Source organism: Pantherophis guttatus, chromosome 2 (genome assembly GCF_059756535.1).
Source record: "Pantherophis guttatus breed Tessera chromosome 2, ASM5975653v1, whole genome shotgun sequence".
NCBI lineage: Eukaryota > Metazoa > Chordata > Lepidosauria > Squamata > Colubridae > Pantherophis > Pantherophis guttatus.
Genome location: NC_142064.1, coordinates 279,228,133 through 279,248,664, shown reverse-complemented (window position 1 = coordinate 279,248,664; position 20,532 = coordinate 279,228,133). Strand labels below are relative to the sequence as shown.

The following is a 20,532-nucleotide window of genomic DNA, read 5'->3' as shown; positions in this document are numbered from 1 at the left end:
TCCATGGGGCTGTCACAAAAAATAGGGGGTCAACCTTTTTCCAAAGCACCTGAAGACATGATAAGAAGCAATGGATGGAAACTAATCAAGGAGAGAACCAACCTAGAATTTATCAGGAATTTCCTGACAGTTAGAACAATCAATCAGTGGAATGACTTGCCTCCAAAAGTTGTGGGTGCTTCAATACTGGAGGTTTTTTTTTAAGGAGAACAATTTGTCTCCTGCTTGAGCATGGGGTTGGATTAGAAGACCTCCAAGGTTCTTCCAACTCTGTTGTCCTGCTCTGCTCTGTTCAACTTTCTTTCCTTTTTGTAGATCTAGCAAAGGAGAGAGGTAGAAGAGAAGAACTCAGAGGATGTCAAGGAAATCTGATGCTTCTTCTTCAAAATCAAGAAAAACAGAAGATCTTTATTGATTATTGTTTTGGAGAATTTCAAAGGAGGCTACTTCAACTACAGGATGGACAATGGATCCCCAAGCATGAAATGAGACAGAAATAGAGAAAGAATAGCAGATCACGGAGACCATCCATGGTAAGAGAAGAGGTTGGAACTTGAGAAATCAGAGTGGAATAGACTGGCTCTAAAGCAGTGCAGGAAGATCGACTTACTGTTTTGATTGAATCACAGGTATTGTGTTGAAGCTTAGCGGACGAAAGGTAGCCTGTGTTGCAAAGATGATGCCCCCAATGAGAAACTCTCCTGGACTGTAATGGTTTTTTGGATCCACCTGGTCCCTCTTCAGAGTCAGGAGGCATTTGGCTCTGAGACTGCCCCAGGCTGCCGGAGGCCACAGAAGGAGCAGAAGCAGCAACATGACTTGTGTTCCTGATCGAGTCTCCAGCCCTGTGTCTCTTTTGAAAAAGAACTGTAGGAAAAAAAAAAACCCAAAGCCCTCTTCCAAAACAGAAACTTCCAATTCTGGTTTCCGAATCCAGACAGAGCCCAGCAAGATTTAACGTCTTAAGTGGGGGAGCAAATGCAGCCTTTGCCTATCCCAAAAGCCTCCAAACGTTCTCTCTTTCTGCATTTATGTCCCCCAAGATTTTCCAATGCAAAGACATTAAGTAACAAAGCTGATATGATCTGATGGCTGAGTTTGTGTGAAATCTGAAAGTTTTGGGGAAAAAAAAACATCTGTAGAGATTTAGTACCAAAACAACAAATAAATCACTATGATTTGGATAATGGCAACAGGGAGAGGCACCGTCTCTCTTAACTGTGAGTGACTCAACAGGCAGCTGCCCATTGGGAGAAGTCACAGATGAGGTGGAAAGTTTGAGGACGAGCCAAGAAGTGAGACAGGAGAAAGTGCTCCAAAGCTTCCCTTAGGAAATCTTTTGATACATTCCACCATCAAGAGAGGTTTCCAATGTAAGCATGAACCCTCAAGCCCCCATATACAATTGAAACATGATATATGATAGACAATGGAGGATAGACTATAAAAAGTCTGTGTTGATCCAAGGTTGCCAGTGCAGTGCATTGTACTGCAGTCCTATTCTATTCTATTCTATTCTATTCTATTCTATTCTATTCTATTCTATTCTATTCTATTCTATTCTAGTCTAGTCTAGTCTAGTCTAGTCTAGTCTATTCTAGTCTAGTCTAGTCTAGTCTAGTCTAGTCTAGTCTAGTCTATTCTAGTCTAGTCTAGTCTAGTCTAGTCTAGTCTAGTCTAGTCTAGTCTAGTCTACAGATTTCCCTAGAAAAGAAGCCTCCCATATTTTTTGGACTATTAGATGCACTTTTTTGTCTCCCAAAAGGGGGTGAAAAAGTCTGCCCATCTTATAGACCAAATATTGCCGAAGTCCCGCCCACCCACCAGCCATTTTTTTGGCCTCCACACATCCTGTTTTCAGGCCTTTTTTCAGCATTTTCCAGGCCTTTTTTTGGCCCATTTTTCAGGCTTTTGGGGCCCATGTTTGAGGCTTTGTAGGCCTGTTTTGGGGGCTTTTGGGGACTGTTTTTGAGGCTTGTTTGGGCCCATTTTCAGGGTGCTTTTTGGCCTGTTTTTGAGGCTTTTTATGTCCTGTTTTTCTGGAAAACAAATGGGCCAAAAAGCCTCAAAAATGGCCCCCAAAAGCCTCAAAAATGGGCCGAAAAAAGCCTTGAAAATGGGCCGAAAAAAGCCTTGAAAATGGGCTGAAAAAGCCTTGAAAATGGGCTGAAAAAAGCCTTGAAAATGGGCTGAAAAAAGCCTTGAAAATGGGCTGAAAAAAGCCTTGAAAATGGGCTGAAAAAAGCATTGAAAATAGGCCGAAAAAAGCCTTGAAAATGGGCTGAAAAAGCATTGAAAATGGGCTGAAAAAAGCCTTGAAAATGGGCCGAAAAAAGCCTTGAAAATGGGCTGAAAAAAAGCCCCAAAAATGGGTGAAAAAAGTCTCAAAAACAGGCCAAAAAAAAAAAAAAGACTGGAAAAGGCCCGGAAAAAGATAGGCCAAACCTTTTTTGTTGTTGTTGTTTTCCTCTTCTAAATTTAGGTGTGTCTTATAGTCCGAAAAATACGTTAATTAAATTCATATTATGATGTCACTCTTTGTGGCCATTCTAAAAAATCTACTGATCCAAGGTTTTCAAAATATTTTATTGGAAAGATTTGGGGCCAAATTCTCCATTCTCCCTCACTGGCCCATGTTCAAAGTTTGGAGTCATTGTATTTGGACAACATTGGAAAAGTGGGGAGATTCCCATTGAATATATTAGAATGCGCAGAAATGAACAGATTAACGTTAGCAATTAAGGAGAAATAGCAAACTGAATATTATATGATATGGGAAGTATTTTATCAATGGTTGGAGAATAAAAATGGAGTTTGGAAATGAAGAAGACTAAAGAATAAGTAGAAAATATATTAAGATAGAGATATAAATAAGATGAAAATTGTTAGTAAGTGTATGAAGAGAATAATAATATTTGATGTCAATATGGTATTATTACTAAAAGATACTAAGAAGAAAACGGAGAGTTTTACAATATTTAAATGTTTTAATATATTATAATATTAATGTTAAGATGAAGGTGAAAGCTGTGATAAATGAGGAACGATGTAGCACAGAGATGTTTGTACCAGTGGTGGGTTCCTCCCGGTTCGGTCCGGTTCGGTCGAGTCGGTAGCGGTGACGATATGACGTCACCAAACCGGTTCTCCCCCCTGCCCCCCCCACGTAATACTTACCTTTTATTTGGTCCCACCCCCAATCTATTGCTGCCTCCTGAGTCCCAGCTGATGACTAGAGGGAAAAAAACTGTTTAAATTCTTGCCGCGGGACTTCAAAGGGCCGTCCTACAGCTGATCAGTGTTAAAAGCAAACAAATGAGTCGGGTCGTAAGTGCGAGGACTGGTCGTAAGTGCGAGGACCTTCCAGAAATGACTCTGACCAGCTAGCCACGCCCACACCCACCTAGTCACATGACCTCCAAGCCACACCCACAAAATAAGCCACGCCCACGGAACCGGTAGTAAAAAAATTTAGAACCCACCCCTGGTTTGTACCCAGACGATACACTGCATAAGGAAAGATGGAAGGTTTTATCTTTGTATTTAAAAAATGAAAAACTTTTTACAAAAAGAAAAAAAAAAGTCTGGAGTCACATATTGCAAGTTCTCCCTTTGGGCACCTGCCTGTTGACTTGTTCAGGGTTCACAAAGGTGACAGTTCTCCTCCTTACCATTATCTGAATCATAGTAATTCATTTGTTGACTTTACCTTAAATCCCTAAGGATGAGTTGTAAAACTCGTAAAAACATTAACACCAACATGTCAAAAATGTTTTGATGTTGATATCAGACTCAAAAGCATTGTTGGGTGGAGTCTATCTCAGAAATGCTTCAACTATAAATGGCTCAAGAGACAGAGTTAGAATCTGGGGGTGGTTTCAGGACAAGCAGAGGCTGTGTGTATTTCCATTAGCTGGTCCCTGTCTTGATCTGAAGCTTCTGCCTTTCCAGAAGTTTCAATTTCTTCCACCACTTCTTCTCATTCTTTGTTCAAAAGCAGATGCAACATAGAAGGCTCATTCAGGAGTGCAAGTCATGTTGCTGTTAATTCTACTTGTGCTGCTTCTGTGGCCACAGGGGGCCTGTGGGATTCTCAAAGCCAAATGCCTCCTCACTCTAGAGCAGGGTGAGATGGATGCACATAATCTTTACAAGCCAGGAGATTATTTTATTAGTGGCATAGTCTCTGCAATGGATGTTAGGTTTCAATCATTGACCTTCGACAAAAGTCCTTCAACAAAATTCATTGAGTAAGTCCGTCTTCCTGCACCGCATTAGAGCCACTCCATGTCCAATGAATGTCTACAATCCCAGCTCTCTAACAATAGAAGCTGCTCTCCCTTTGGTCTGCTCGTTTTACAGCCCTAGTTTCCACTTTCACCTTGGGTCCCCTATTGCGCACTTCAGGTGATGAAACTCATTTTGAACTGTCAAGTCTTGGAAAACAATCAAGATATTTATCTTTCCTTTATCTGCTATGACCAGAGCAAGAGTCTGGTAACAAAGAAACAGACTGATCTTTTTCTTTCAATCAAATTTTCTTCCATTGGTGTATTATTATTTTTCCAATTTTGTGCATATATTATTTTTGTCACAGTTGTATTAGGTATAATTGAATATTGTATTTTTTTGTCATATGTCCCTGGAAGTATTTCTAACAAAAATATTTCTGGCTTCATCTCTATACGCTATCTGGTTATCTCTTCTAAATATATTCTAATTTTACTCCAATATTGTTTTGCCTTGGGGCACGTCCACCACATGTGGTAGTATGTTCCCTGATTTTGTTTACATTTCCAACAGGTTGATGAGGTATTGGGGAACATTTTGGCCAGTCTCACCGGTAGTAGGTGCCACCTATAAACTGTTTTATACATATTTTCCTTGTAGGCTACAGACATTGTCAATTTGTAATTTTTATTCCATAATTTCTGCCATTTCTCCAATTCAATGTTATAACCAAAATTTTTGGCCCAGATTATCATGTTTTCTTTGACTACCTTCTCCTCCATTTTGTATTTCAATAAATAATTATAACTTTTTTTATCAATTTATCGTCTGTGAAGGAAATGAATAATAAATTACTCTTTTATAAAAGTATTAAATGTATTAAAAAGCTATGATGTTCTTATTGTTGGAAACTGACCACAAATTGTAATTAGTAGAGACAATGTGTTATGACTTGCTAAAAGCTCCCTTGGAGACAGGAACCTACGCCTTCAGCAAAACCATTATCAGTAAACAGGAACATCCACCCAAGGTGAAGTTAAAAGTAAACATGATACAATAGTTGTTGTTAGGCAGAAAATGTCAAGATGACCCTTTAAAGTGTAAAACAACTTGAAGAATGATTTAGGAGAATAAAGGGGAGTTGGGAGGGCTTCTTAGGCGTGGCGTGCATTGTATAGGAGTATAAAATGTGTAGCTTGAAAACTGCTTTTTGCGCTCTTTGAACTCAATCCATTCAGGAAGGATCTAAGAGCCCGCGCTGGCAACCGCTTTTTATTTTTCTTCATTTTATCTCCAATAAACCTTTGATTTTGTGAACCAGACTTGTTTATGAATTGTGAGGATTAAAATATTTGGGTCTTATATCTCACAAGATGAGATATAAGATGCCTTGAAGGATCTTGTCTAATTCGTGTGTTTCTTTTTGAAATCCATATAGACTGATCTCTTCCTTCCATTCACCCCTGAGCTGAGCTGGATTCTGGGAGATGCCTGTCTAAGCATAGGCGGATGCTATATTTTCTGTCTTCAATAGGAGATGAGATGAATCCTAGGTTGTGTCAGGGTATTTTTTTCACACCAAAATTAACTGCTGGGATGAAAGAGTCCCAGGTAACAACCTAGGTATTCATGGAGTTTGCAACTGCCTCTTGTTGTGAGAGATCAATCAATCAAAATAGAGCTGGAAGGGATCTTGGAGGTCTTCTAGTCCAACCTCCTGCTCAAACAGGAGACCCTATACCATTTCAGACAAGTGATTGTCCAGTCTTTTCTTAAAAACCTCCGGTGATGAAGCACCCACAACCTCTGAAGGCAAACTGGTCCACTGGTGAATTTCCCTCACTATTAGGAAGTTTCTCCTTAATTTCAGGTTGGTTCTTTCCTTGATTAGTTTCCATTGTTTCTTTTCCTTCCCTCTGGTGCTTTGGAAAATAAGTTGACTCCTTCCTCTTTGTGGAAGCCTCTGTAATACTGGAATATTGCTATCATGTCCCCATAGTCCTTCTTTTCACTCAACTAGACATACACAGTTTCTGCAACCGTTCTTCATATGTTTTAGCCTCCAGCCCCCTAATAATTTTTGTTGCTCTTTTCCTAATTACTTAAGAAATTTTAGGAACTGGTACATTCCAGCTCACTGAAGAAACTGCCATGACTCAGCTTCCAGACAAATCTACCTGGATGACTGAGAATCTTCATAATCAATCTGAAATCTTAATCCAATAGCATGAATAATGACAATGTCTAGAATAACTACATACAATCTCTACATGGGGCTCCCCTTGAGGAGCACTCGGAAGCTTCAGCTGGTCCAGAATGCGGCCGCGCGGGTAATTATGGGAGCAACTTGGCGCTCCCATGTGACACCTTGCCTGCGCGAGCTGCACTGGCTTCCGGTGGTCTTCCGGGTGCGCTTCAAGGTATTGGTTCTCACCTTTAAAGCGCTCCATGGCTTAGGGCCCAGCTATTTGCGAGACCACCTTCTGCCACCGATAACCTCCCACCGGCCAATTCAGTCCCACAGAGAGGGCCTCCTTAGGGTGCCGTCGGTCAAGCAATGCCGACTGACAACCCCCAGGGGGAGAGTCTTCTCTGTGGGGGCACCCGCCCTCTGGAACGAGCTACCCCCAGGAATACGACTAATCCTGGACCTCCGTACCTTCCGTCGAGCTTTGAAGATCTTCCTATTCCAGCAAGCTGGGCTGGCTTAAAATTTTAAAAGGGTTATTTTAAGGGTAATGGGTTTTAATATTTTGGGAAGCCAATTTGATTTAATTCTGCTTTTAAATTATTTTAAATTTTGTATTGTATGTATTTTAATTTTGGCTGTGCACCGCCCTGAGTCCTTCGGGAGAAGGGTGGTATACAAATTTAAATAATAAATAAATAAATAAACTACTTCAAACTCGACTGCAGAAAATACGACATCAGCAACAGAGTGGTCAATGCTTGGAATGCTCTACCTGAGTCGGTTGTTACATCCTCAGACGCCCCACAGCTTCAACCTTAAACTGTCTACCATGGACCTCACCCCATTCCTAAGAGGTCCGTAAAGGGGGCCTAAGTGCACCAGTGTGCCTACCGTCCCTGTCTTACTGTCCCCATTTTTTTGTATTCATTTCTTTCATTCATAGCCATGTTTATATTTATACCTGCAATCTTGTACATGTTTGACAAACTAATAAATGCTAATACAAATATAACCCACCAAGAATAACCTACCCATACCCAAGTTCTGCAACCGTTCTTCATATGTTTTAGTCTCCAGGCCTTTAATCATCTTAGTTGCTCCTCTTGGCACTTTTTCACAAGTCTCAACATCTTTTTTGTAATGCGGTGACCAAAACTGGATGCAATATTTCAGATGTGTCCTTAATACGGCTTTATAAAGCGGTACTAATATTACATGTGATTTTGATTCTATAATAGTAATTACTTTATTTTAGCCATCTTAAAATTTAATATAATTTAAAATAATCTTAGAACTGAAACATAGAAGTCATGTGCAGATATCTCGTATCTTTATTAAAAGATCTCAAATGTGGGATGAAATGCTTGAAAACCACCTCAGGAAATCAACGTTCTGTTAGTGTAACCAACTTTTAGTGCGCCTTTACACTAAGATCCAAATGGACTGAAGGGGTTTTTAAAGGGGATTGTATTGGTTTTTATATTTGAATACTGAATTTTTATGTGTTTTTTATCGTTGTGAGCCTCCCTGAGTCCTTTGGGAGAGAGGGCGGCATACAAGTTTAATAAAATAAATAAATAAATAAATAAATAAATAAATAAATAAATAAATAAATAAATGTTTTTGTTTGTTTTATTCTTTTTCTATGGCCACAGTTTGGAATGTTGCAAACTTTTTGCAAGGATAATTGTGACTGATCCTTGTAGTAGAAAAGTTAAATGTTATTTTTGTTTATATGTTCATATCTGCAGAAAGGGATATAAATATTTTTGGAAATTTTTGCCCTTCCTTTTTGCTATCAAGGACATCAACCAGAATGCTGATTTCTTACCTAACATCACCCTGGGCTATAACATCTATGAAAATTTCTTCAAGATAGAAATGACTTCAGATCCTTTATTGGACGTGCTTTCTGATGGGGAGGCCAATGTTCCCAACTACAGGTGTGGAAGGCAGAGAAACACAGTGGCCTTTCTGGAAACGGCTGAGACTGACATCTCCATCCAGATGTCAACTTTGTTGGAAACCTACAAAATCCCTCAGGTGTGTCTTTCTCAGAAGACAGTTTCCAATCATGTATCTTTGAATCAGAAGTCAGCAAGGAAAAATATGTGTTTGTTATGTAAATGATAGAACTAGTATTTCACTTGTTCAAATTAAAACACTACCATCTTCCATTCTTTTCAGATAAGTTACAGTTTTGCTTCCCAAATTCTGAGGGATAAAACTCAGTTTCCTTTCTTCTACCCAATGCTCCCTGCTGAAGGAGTCCAGTACCCAGGAATGGTCAAGCTGCTCCTTCATTTCAAGTGGACCTTGGTTGGTCTCCTTGCTCCAGAAACTGACCAGGGGGAGAGGTTCATGAGGACAATGTCTTCTTTAATGTTAAGGAATGGCATTTGCACAGTTATCTATCAAAGTGTTCCACTAAGTGTGCACCACATAATTTTAGCATTTGAACAATATTACAAATGGAGGCAAGTCAATGTCTTTGTTTACGGTTCAGAGACTAGTTCATTCTGGATTGGAATGCTGATTGTAGAAGCAGCAATTCAAGGTTTTCAACAAGATTTTTTAGAAAAGGTCTGGATCACCACAGCTCACTGGGATCTTACTTTTAACTTAATGTTTGCTAATCTTTCCTTTAAATACTTTGGCGCCATTTTTTCCTTTTTGATACAGAAAAGGAAATGGGCAAACTATGATGCTCTTAATCTCTTTCTCAAATCTATATCTGATTTTTGGAAAAACACCTTTACATGTTCATCCGCTAAGGATGCCTTTTCAGTAAAAGTCTGGAGACGGTGTAAACAGAGAGAAGATCTGGTGCCTCTGAGGAAGGAGGAGATCGACTGGATCCTGACCTTGGACAGCTACCTCATTTACAACACCATCTGGGCTGTGGGAAGGGTTTTAAAGTCAGCTTATTTATCCACATCCAAAAGATCAGGGAGAAGTAGAGGCATGAAGACAGAATCTCAGAGACTGAAGGCTTGGCAGGTATTTCTTTTCTTTTTAGAAAAGTTTCATTGGTGGCAGTTTTTTCTTTTTGGATACAGAGAGCAAATGGGCAAACTATGATGAGTAAGAATTAGTTCTTTCCCTTTAACAGTTGTATATTAATATTAGTATGATGCAGCATTGGGAATAGTAACATGCCCAGATGTTAAAATCTTTATTCCTTTATAGTCATTGTTCTAATCTACATATTTAAACATTATCTTAGCACCTATTATTCCTGAGCTTATTAATAGCCTGCTCTCCAAGTTGGAAACTCAAAACAGAACCTTGTTTTCAAACAGGGAGGGACAAATGTTCATAACTCTCCCAGCACAGACCAAGGATCTTTTCAATGAATGTCTGAAGTCCTTTATAATTCCACTTTTTCAGCTTCACTCCTTTCTTCAAAGCTCTCAATTTCCCAATAATTCCATAGATGGGGTACATTTTGAAAAGAAAGGAGATCTCACTGCTGATCTGGATATTGTGAACTGGATCATTTTCCCTAATAGATCCGTCAAGAGAATGAAATTTGGGAGTTTAGAAAAAGGAGCATCACATATTTTGAAATTTACCATTGACCAGAAGAGTACTGCACAGATAGAAATGCTGAATAAGGTGGGAATCATATTTATTTTATTCTACTGAAGGTGGTGAAATCAGGACTGAAGTTCTTTGGGGAGGATGCTGTCTTTTGGTTTTTATTTCAACTGATCCTTGACAATTAGAACTTAAAGAGCTTTTTCAACTATTCAGGTGGCCATGAAAAATACAGTCTTCAATTTTCATTTAACTCTTCCTTGAATTTGAGGAAATAGAAATAGATTGAGCAAGCCATGCAGATAATAATAGTTAACTTATCCAAACCAAAGAATCCATCCAATATTTCTCTCTTGAGTCCAAACAACATTTTCCTGAGGAATGTAATATCTAAATTTAAAATGAAAGCATACATTTGTAATATGTATGAAGCATGAGGAGGGAAGAGAAACAGAGAAGGAATATACAATGTTTTTGCTGCTCAAATTTGTCTGCTTTTAATTAGTTGCACTAAAGATCACCAACCTCTTATTTCATTTGCCAGTTTTATAAACATAATTTCATTTTCTGTATAATTTTTTTCTCTCTTTCTTCAGCCCTTGCCTCCTTCCAGGTGTGTGGAAAGCTGTCGTCCTGGATTCATGAAGGTGGCTCAGGAAGGGAGGCCCATCTGCTGCTATGACTGTCTTCCTTGTGCAGAAGGAACCATCTCCACCATGGAAGGTGGGTGACACCAAAGTAAAAGATCTAGAATTCGGGAGGACCATAGACCCTGACCTTTTCAGGATGGGATGCTTTGGTTGACATCTTAAAGCTGGGATTAAAAAAAACAATTTATTTTAATATTTATTACATAATGAGTTATAAAAATAATATTGGAATTTAAATTGGGTGCAGGTTATTAAATGGCAATGGCTCAAGAAAGCTTGGTATTACTAGGGAGGTGGCATTTCCTGCACTTCGTCTTCTTTACTGGTCAACTTTTGTCAGTTTTTCTTGGCATCTCAAACTTTTGATCCTTTCTTTTCCTGTACTTTCTTAAATATACTAATGAGTGACTAAAAGACTGAAGTTTTTTTTTAAATAGATCCAACTATACCTCTGCCACTGAACCCTTCCTCCCTCCCTCCCTCCCTCCCGCCTTCCCTCCCCCTGCTGATATATAAGTCTAAATGCTATTGCTAACATTAGAAACTTCCTTCCTTCCTTCCTTCCTTCCTCCCTCCCTCCCTCCCTCCCTCCCTCCCTCCCTCAAAGAAGAAAAGAGGGAGGGTTTTTTTTTTAGATAGGTGAAACATATAAGAATTTCCCTAGAAGACATAGCCATCTCCTAGGTTCAATTGGAGGAGATCCTTTGTCAGGTATGCTTCCTTCAAAATCCAGGAAAGAAAGACCCAAACTCCATATTTTATAGAGATTAGTACTTTTACTGAATCTGAAATGATCGCAACCCAGGTAAAGCTGGAAGTGAGCAAAACGCGTGAAATAGCATCTAGATAGCAACCCCCCCCCGTGTTCATCATCCATCATCCAATCCAAAGGTCTCCCAAAGGTCAGGTGGAATCACGTCTGGCAACGTCATCCATCAGGACTTTGTGATGGTTGGTCTAATGCCTCCTTTGGAGAATAGGTTTCGTTTCTTTGCAAGACACCTCCTGCGCTCTTCCCCCCCTCGCCCCCCTGACTGGTTCCCCCCCTCCGTTTCTTATGGCAGCTGAAGCAGTGAAAGCGGAGGCTGACATCCTTGCTATTTGTAAAGATAATTCAATAAAGGAGCTTCCTCAACAGCCTGTTTACACATGAAGATCAGCAGTTGAGTTTATTTTATTTATTTATTTATTTTATTGAATTTCTATACCGCCCTTCTCCCGAAGGACTCAGGGCGGTGCACAGCCACATTAAAATAACCTAGTATACAAAATTTAAAAGACAGTTAAAACAAATTAAATACTTTGGCTCCCCAATTTTAAAAACCCAAGAATTTAAAACACCCAATCCGGATTCTTGTCAAGCTAGTCCAGCTTGTTGGAAAAGTAGGGTCTTAAGGGCACGGCGGAAGGTACGCAGGTCGGGGATCATGCGTATCCCAGGGGGCAGTTCATTCCAGAGGGCAGGTGCCCCCACAGAGAAGGCTCTCCCCCTAGGGGTCACCAGTTGACATTGCTTGGCCGACGGCACCCTGAGGAGCCCCTCTCTGTGGGAGCGTATTGGTCGATGGGAGGCCGTCGGTGGCAGAAGGCGGTCTCGTAGATATCCGGGTCCTAAGCCATGGAGCGCTTTAAAGGTGGTGACCAGCACCTTGAATCGCACTCGGAAGACCACTGGGAGCCAGTGCAGCTCGCGCAGGAGAGGTGTCACATGGGAGAAATGTCTTCCTTCTTAAGTGAGTCAGAGCTTGAAGGAGCCATTGAGGCCTTGAGTCCAACCTTCCACTCCTTCCTGTGTTTGAAATAGTACAGTATAGATGATCACAATGACAATATTTTCATTAGTTCTTGAACAGCTGAGGAGTCCTTTAGATTTTTTCTCTAAAACCTGGTTCATGTTATCTGGAACACAAATCATGCAATCTGTAAAAACAGACACAGTTCACGCTCGGAATGGGTGGCAGTGGTTTTTTATTTCCCTTTGGCACTTGTCTTTCTGCATTTTGCTTTTTAACATTCTTAACCATTGCTGCATGCTACCTTTCTCTCTTTTTTTAATTGAAAAGTTTTAAAATGTTTTACAAACAAAGTCCCCCCCTTCCCCCACCCCTTCCCCTCTCCCTCCCCCCCCCGACTTCCTAGAGCAAAATACAGGGTATTGCATTTAACAAACATAATCTAACTCTCAGACCCTGCTACGAATCCTGGGCACTCACAAACCACGCTGCACGAAATCTGCTTTAAACAGGTGTCTGGTTTATTCTTCGCCAGGTTCACAGGGATCAAAGCTGAGTTCAAGGATTGATAACACAAAGTCGGCGTTAGAGCTTCCAGGAAACAGCTCTGTTTAAATATGCGCGCCGTACAATTATCCAATCCCCACAACCACTCCCTGCAGCCCGTCTCATCATCCAGACGTCTTAAAGGGCCCTATCCCGGCCGCGTGGTGACCGCCCGCCTACTGAAACCTAACACCCCCTCCACCGTGTATACATTATTCACGCCCCCTCCCTCTCGCAGCCCACAATCATGGTTTCCAGAACGCGATGGCCCATCTGGTGAGTTCTGCTTGATTCCCCATGGTGGCGAGCGGGGAACGGCTCGACAGGCGGCTCCCTCTACCAGGAGTCCTCCTGTAAAGAGAAAGGGAAAGGTTAGCGGTAATCTGACACAATTACTTTCTAACGTTACCCGGCTTGAGGGGATGTTTTCTGTGATACTTTTTCCGTAATCGTTCTGCCTGTATATTCTCCGCCGGAACCCAGGATGCCTCCTCCAACGGATAACCTTTCCACTGGACTAAATATTTTAGCCTTCCCCTCTGTATCTTGGAATCCAGAATGTTTACGATTTCATATTGGTTATCACTTGATGGCCCTGGGCGTTCTAGGGGTTCACGTATCTCATTCGCCGGTTTCAGCAGACTGCTATGGAACACCGGGTATATCTTACCTAACAATGGAGGCAACCTTAATTCCACTGTTACCGGATTTATGACCTTGGTGATAGGGAATGGCCCGATGTATTTGGGACCTAATTTCTTACTAGGTACTCTCAATTTGATATACTTAGTAGATACATACACCTGCTCCCCCACCCGAAAAGGTTTATGATCTGCCCGCTTTCTGTCGGCATATAGTTTGTATTCTTTCGCAGCTTTCTGCAACGACTGTTTAACTACTGGCCATAGACGCCCAATCCGAGCCCCCCACTCCTTCGGGGTAACCTGTGCGTGGTCTTGTACCCCAAGTTCTGGTATCGCAGCAATATCCCGGCCATACACCGCCTGAAACGGTGTAATTCCAATGCTTCGGTGTACCGCGTTGTTGTACGCTACTTCCGCAAATGGTATGAGCTCTGACCAATCAGATTGCTGATAGGAAACATAACAACGAAGATACCTTTCTATCATTGCATTAGTCCTTTCCGCAGCCCCATTAGTGCTGGGGTGATAGGCTGAGCTCAACCCTTGAGACGATCCTATCAGTGTGAGGAATTCACGCCAAAATCGCGCTGTGAATTGTACTCCTCTATCGGAGATAATCCTTTTGGGAACTCCATGCAGCCGATATACATGACGTATGAACAATTGCGCTAGTTTTCTGGCTGATGGTAATCCCTTACACGGAACAAAATGGGCCTGTTTAGAGAACAGGTCAATTATCGTCCAGATGACCGTATGGCCTTTGCTATCAGGTAGATCTACGATAAAATCCATTCCTATTTCGTCCCACGGTCTATTAGGACATGCTACCGATTGTAGGAGACCGAGCGGCTTGCCAACCTTTGGTTTTGAGATGGCACACACCTGACAGCTCTTTACATACTGTTCAACATCCTTCCGCATACGGGGCCACCACCACTGTCGACGGGTGAGATGTAAGGTTTTGAGAAAACCAAAGTGACCCGCTGTTTTGGCGTCATGGCATCTGGTTAAGATTGTTGACCGTAACGCAGTCGGGGCGTACAGTTTCGTTCCTCTCCAGGCTAGATTGTTCCGAATTGTGACAGCTGCTTTGTTTTTCTTTATCCACGGATCATCTACCACAGCCTTCCTTACTTCATCTGCCCAGGTCGACGAGGTAGGTGTTCTACGCACTCGGCCCACCCGTTGGGCTTTTGGGTTGTTGGGCAGTATGGCCTGTATCACATCCTCTCTTTTGCTGTTGAATTGAGGCATCCTTGACAACGCATCGGCCAAAAAGTTCTTTCCTCCAGGAACATATTTCAAATCAAAATTGAATCGTTGAAAGTACTGTGCCCAACGGACTTGCTTGGGGGACAGTTTCCTTGGTGTTTGGAGAGCCTCTAAGTTTTTATGATCTGTCCAAACTTCAAACTTGATGTCAACACCTTCCAACAGATGCCGCCAGGTAAGCAACGCCCACCTGACCGCGAAAGCCTCTTTTTCCCATATAGCCCAGCCTCGTTCTGTGGGACTTAGCTTGCGGGATGTATATGCGCAGGGACATAAGGTCCCATCTTTTGCCCTCTGTAGTAATACAGCCCCTACAGCCACATCACTCGCATCTGCTTGAACTATGAACTGTAACAGGGGGTCTGCATGTTTCAAGACAGGCTCCCGAGAAAACAACTGTTTCAACTCCTCAAATGCCTGTTGGCACTCTGGTGTCCACAGCAATGGCTGTCCTGGCCTCACTTTACCTACTACATGTTTCGTTTTCAAGAGGTCAGTTAAAGGCAGAGCTACCTGCGCAAAAGATGGAATAAACTGCCGATAGAAGTTTGCGAAGCCAAGAAAACTCTGCAATTGCTTTCTGGTCTTGGGCGCTTGCCACTCCAAGACGGCTGTTACTTTCCTCGGGTCCATTTCTATCCCTTTACCCGAAATACGATATCCCAAGTAATCTAACTGTGTGCGATGGAATTCACATTTAGATAACTTTACAAAGAGTCGTGCCTTTAACAATTTAGTCAAAACTTGTCGTACCAGACAGACATGTTCCTCCAGAGTGTCTGAATAGATCAGAATATCGTCAAGATAGACGAGGACACCACGATACAAATGCTCATGCAAAACCTCGTTTATGACTTGCATGAAGACGGCTGGAGCACCTTGTAACCCAAAGGGCATGACTCTGAATTTGTAGCTACCTAAAGGGCAATTGAAGGTAGTCTTCCATTCGTCGCCTGGACGTATACGTACCCTGTAATAGGCCTCTCGCAAATCAAGCTTAGTAAATATTTTCCCTGTTGCTAACGTGGTTAACAGGTCTTTCATTAGAGGTAAAGGGTATAGATGTTCAACGCATACGGCGTTCAGGCCCCGAAAATCCACACACAAACGTAGACCGCCATCCTTCTTTTCACGGAATAGGACAGGAGCAGCCATACGAGCCCGACTGGGCTGGATGAAACCCCTAGCTAGGTTCCTGTCTATATACTGACGAAGCTCATTCAATTCCTTTTGTGTCATGGCGTACATACGAGGCTTCGGCAATCGAGCTCCAGGAATTAATTCTATAGCGCAATCAGTCGCTCTGTGTGGGGGTAATGTTTCGCACTCTGCTTCATCGAATACAGCAGCCAGATCCCCATACACGTCTGGATAACCCACACTAGTATCCGTTTTCTCATCACATGCCTGGATTTGTGCAATATCCTCAGGGAGCGGTTCCGGACCCCTACTGAGACGCAACTTTCGATAGCCACCCTCCCACCAGATTAGGGGACGCCATTTATCGAGCCAGGCGAGTCCCAATATGACGGGTTCAATCATACGGTCCACCACTACAAAACGGAGTTGTTCTTGATGTTCCCCAATTTCCAATTGTACACTCTCCGTGACATATGCGGCCGCCCCCCCCCTAACAGGGACCCATCCATTTGTTCAAACCGAATAGGTGTTTTCAAAACTAAGGTGCGGAGCCCTAGGCTCTCCACCACTGTCCTTTGCATCAGACAACGGGTGCATCCGGAATCGATTAGGGCGCTTTGCTGAACTGTTAGGGAGGCGTGTACGTTACGTAACGTTATAGGTATAACAAATGGCTGAATCGGGTCACTTACCATCGGATCCTCTGGAGCGCTCTCCTCGCTGTTATCTGACAACACCGGCAGCCCCTCTCCGCCGACCGGGCTGTTGCTACCCCTTAATGTGGACCGGGTACTGCTGGACGGCGTCGGTGTAGAAGCCTTCGGACGTTCAGCTGTTGACCGCGCACGTTCCCGCCCTTTACTTCCGGATGTCGGACCTCGCACTGGTGTAGGTTGTAAGGGCTGCATAGCACATTCGGCTGCGCGGTGGCCTTCCTGATTGCAGCGGAAACAACGGAATGCTCCCCTGCTTGCAGCCACCACAGGTCGAAAAGGTGTGGCTCCACTGGACCCTGACTCTTTCTGCGGTGGGCCTCTGAATGCTGGATATCGTGGCCCTTGCGAGGGACGGGGTCGGAACTCCCTCAACCCCACCTCCAGCTCCACCGCTGCCTTAAACCATTCTGTGAGTCTCGGTGGCAACCCACGATACACACACGCTTGCCTCACCTCTCTATCTAGGCCAGCCCTGAACTGGTGTACCAGTAATCGTTCTGGCCACGCCCTAAGTCTTCCAGCCAGAGTACGGAACTCCTTCACGAACTCCTTGACCGGTCGACCTCGCTGTCTTAACGCTAACAGCTCTCCCTCTGTCACCTGGACCCTTGCATTATCCTCAAAACGGCCCCGCAAGGCGTCCAGAAACAAACCAACATCGCCCAGTTCCCTTGCATGATCGCTATGGAGGTCTGCCACCCAATTAGCAGCCTCTCCATGTAGAACAGCAGTGATGGCGATTATTATAGCCCACTGCGAGGGATACATATGACCATATAGGTCCATGTGACTCAATATCTGACTCAAAAAGATAGAGACCCTATCCGGGCTTCCATCAAAGGAGGCTTGGATGGGAGGGGGACCCCACAGATGTTGCTGCTGCTGGGGAAACCACGGCCCGGCCGCCCAAGGAGGTGGATTGCTCTCGACCTGTGGGCCCCGTATATCCCTCCCATCACCTCTACGTTGACCCACGACAGCTCGTGGGTCTGATTGGCTCCCCATACCACGGGGCCGCCCGCGCTCTGCCTGACGGGGACCCTCAGGGGTAGCGAGGTCTGGGGGTTGTTGTTCTGGGGACCGGGGCCTGCGACTGCCCCGTTCCACCCTAAACTTAGGGCTTGCCAATTTGAAACGGGAATCAGAGTCACCACCGCTTCCCCTCCACGACGCAGCAGACCCAGCTCCACTCAACCAGGGTTGCCAGGAAGCCGCGTCTCGAAAGCTGGCCTCCCCGAACTTCTCCCGCAAAACATCCAACGTGGAGGCTCCGAGTCCAGAGGAGCGGCTCCACTCGTTCTCGTCGTCGTCAACCCACTTCCGTTCTCTCCAACCTTGGAAAGGGGTTGGAGCTTTGAGAGGGGGTTGTGAGCCGGGGGTAACTGAGCCGGTAATAGCCGAGCTCTGCCACCAGTCACCTGCCACACTCTTCGTACCGCCCGGCAACTCGGGGTCTTGCGCCTCACCCGAGCTCACCGACTGCGGCTTCACCTCCTTCGGACGGACTACCGGCGTCCCGCTGCTGCTCTGCACGCCCAGCGTCTCCAGGACGGCAGTGGTATCCTCTCCTTCAGCCGCGGCGACCGGCACCTCCGCCGTTACACCCTCCGCCATCCCGTCTGCGTCGTGGCTACTCAGGGCGGCGGAAAGTAGGGAAACGCCGACTTTCTCTCAGACCCTGCTACGAATCCTGGGCACTCACAAACCACGCTGCACGAAATCTGCTTTAAACAGGTGTCTGGTTTATTCTTCGCCAGGTTCACAGGGATCAAAGCTGAGTTCAAGGATTGATAACACAAAGTCGGCGTTAGAGCTTCCAGGAAACAGCTCTGTTTAAATATGCGCGCCGTACAATTATCCAATCCCCACAACCACTCCCTGCAGCCCGTCTCATCATCCAGACGTCTTAAAGGGCCCTATCCCGGCCGCGTGGTGACCGCCCGCCTACTGAAACCTAACACCCCCTCCACCGTGTATACATTATTCACGCCCCCTCCCTCTCGCAGCCCACAATCATGGTTTCCAGAACGCGATGGCCCATCTGGTGAGTTCTGCTTGATTCCCCATGGTGGCGAGCGGGGAACGGCTCGACACTAACATAAGCAAACTAACTATAAACTCTTAACTTCCCCTTACTCTTTAACTCCGCCATAGGTACTAAAGTATCAAAGTGAAAAGAAAAATCATCTAAATATTTCATTCATAAGCTATTTGCAACTTTTTAGTCCCATATTTGTTTTGTATATAATCAATCCATCTTCTCCATTCCAGTACATATCTTTCATTCGAACGGTCCTTCAAATATGCAGAAATTTTAGCCATCTCCTTTCTCCACAACCATTCAACGAGAACATCACCAGTTTCATTCCAACTATGCATTGGATAGCAGAACTTGTTTATGATAGATGTTAATTTTACTTTTTACAGATGCTGAAAAATGCACCAAATGTCCAGCAGATCAGCATCCAAATATCAACCAAAATGACTGTATACCTAAGATTGAAATTTTCCTATCCTATGAAGAACATTTAGGGATCGTCTTAGCTTCCCTTGCCTTGTTCCTGTCTTTGATAACCAGCTTAATTTTGGGAATCTTCATTAAATTCCAAGAAACTCCCATAGTCAAAGCCAACAATCGGGATCTCTCCTACATCCTCCTTATCTCCCTCCTGCTTTCCTTCTTGACCTCCTTCCTATTTCTTGGCCAGCCACAGACTGTTACTTGCCTTCTCCAAGAAACAGCATTCAGCAATATATTCTCAGTTGCCATTTCGACTGTCTTAGCCAAAACAATCATGGTGGTGTTGGCATTTTTGGCCACAAAACCTGGGAATAAAGTACAGAGATGGCTAAGGAAGAGCCTGGCCAACTCCATCATCATTTCTTGTTCTGTTGTGCAAATAGTGCTTTGCAGCATCTGGTTGGGCAGTTTTCCCCCATTCCCTGAGTCAGACATGTACTCACAATCTGCAGAGATCATCCTGCAATGTAATCAAGGCTCTGTTCTGATGTTCTACCTTGTCCTTAGCTACATGGGCTTCCTGGCTATCATCTGCTTCACGGTGGCTTTCCTGGCCAGGAATCTCCCTGGGGCCTTCAATGAAGCCAAGCTGATCACCTTCAGCATGCTGGTCTTCTGCAGCGTCTGGATCTCCTTTGTTCCCACCTACCTGAGCACCAAAGGGAAGTACATGGTGGCCGTGCAGATCTTCTCCATCCTGGCCTCAAGTACTGGTTTGCTAGGCTGCATCTTCATCCCCAAGTGCTACATTATTTTTTTAAGACCAGACCTGAATACAAAAGAACACTTGTTGACAAAATAAAATATTAATTAACTTTAGGTACATCTTTTGAAAATTGACAGTTATTATTTATTGCATTGATGTTCATAAGAAAGTACACAGATACAAATAACTGTTTTTGAAAGATGTTTTTTTTTACATTCCAATAGAAGTAAACCCGCAGTTTTTAAACATATTTCCCTTTTTTCTTTATGTTTAATTATATAGAAAACAGTGCTGGAGTTTTCTCACCCTTCTCCCATCTCTCTGTCTCTCTCACTTTCTCTCCAAAATATTGGTCAGTCAGCTGAAGGTATCAGACTCACTCTGAGTTGTCACAGTTACAGAACTCAGAGGGCTCGCCTGCCACCCACACATTTTGATGTGCAAGAGGTTCCTCTAGCTCTGAGCCTTCTAGTGACCCCATACATACAACATTGCAAGGTCTTCTAATTAAAAATCCAAGGCATCTGTATTCCCCTCAACATGAATATCCAGTGTGGAATCAAAATCCAGGACTCAAAACAAATTATCAAATTTTAGTAGACAATACCAGAAGTGGTATTCAGCTGGTTCATACTGGTTTGGG

General features: G+C 43.5%; 2 protein-coding genes across 2 annotated transcripts; one reads left to right on the top strand and one right to left on the bottom strand.

Annotated features, from left to right (window-relative positions):
- Positions 1-5,170: 5,170 nt before the first annotated feature.
- Positions 5,171-19,985, top strand: LOC148115990 (vomeronasal type-2 receptor 26-like). The gene is made up of 6 exons (XM_087885348.1): positions 5,171-5,260; positions 8,225-8,464; positions 9,197-9,322; positions 9,441-9,505; positions 10,575-10,684; positions 19,090-19,985. The coding sequence occupies exons 1-6, from the start codon at positions 5,171-5,173 to the stop codon at positions 19,983-19,985; spliced, it is 1,527 nt and encodes a 508-aa protein (XP_087741474.1).
- On the bottom strand, positions 12,848-18,749 carry LOC148115991 (uncharacterized). Its single transcript, XM_087888187.1, has 2 exons — positions 16,639-18,749; positions 12,848-13,241 (listed from the first exon to the last, which is right to left on the bottom strand). Exons 1-2 carry the CDS (start codon positions 18,274-18,276, stop codon positions 13,227-13,229), a joined length of 1,653 nt encoding a protein of 550 aa, XP_087744313.1. The 5' UTR covers positions 18,277-18,749; the 3' UTR covers positions 12,848-13,226.
- Positions 19,986-20,532: the final 547 nt, after the last annotated feature.

Coding starts and splice junctions, on each gene's coding strand:
- LOC148115990 (XM_087885348.1), top strand. CDS start 5,171: ATGTGTTATGACTTGCTAAAAGCTCCCTTGGAGACAGGAACCTACGCC. Junction 9,323..9,440: donor TTTACAACACCATCTGGGCT/GTGGGAAGGGTT, acceptor TTTTCTTTTTAG/AAAAGTTTCATTGGTGGCAG. Junction 9,506..10,574: donor AAATGGGCAAACTATGATGA/GTAAGAATTAGT, acceptor GCCTCCTTCCAG/GTGTGTGGAAAGCTGTCGTC.
- LOC148115991 (XM_087888187.1), bottom strand. CDS start 18,276: ATGGCGGAGGGTGTAACGGCGGAGGTGCCGGTCGCCGCGGCTGAAGGA.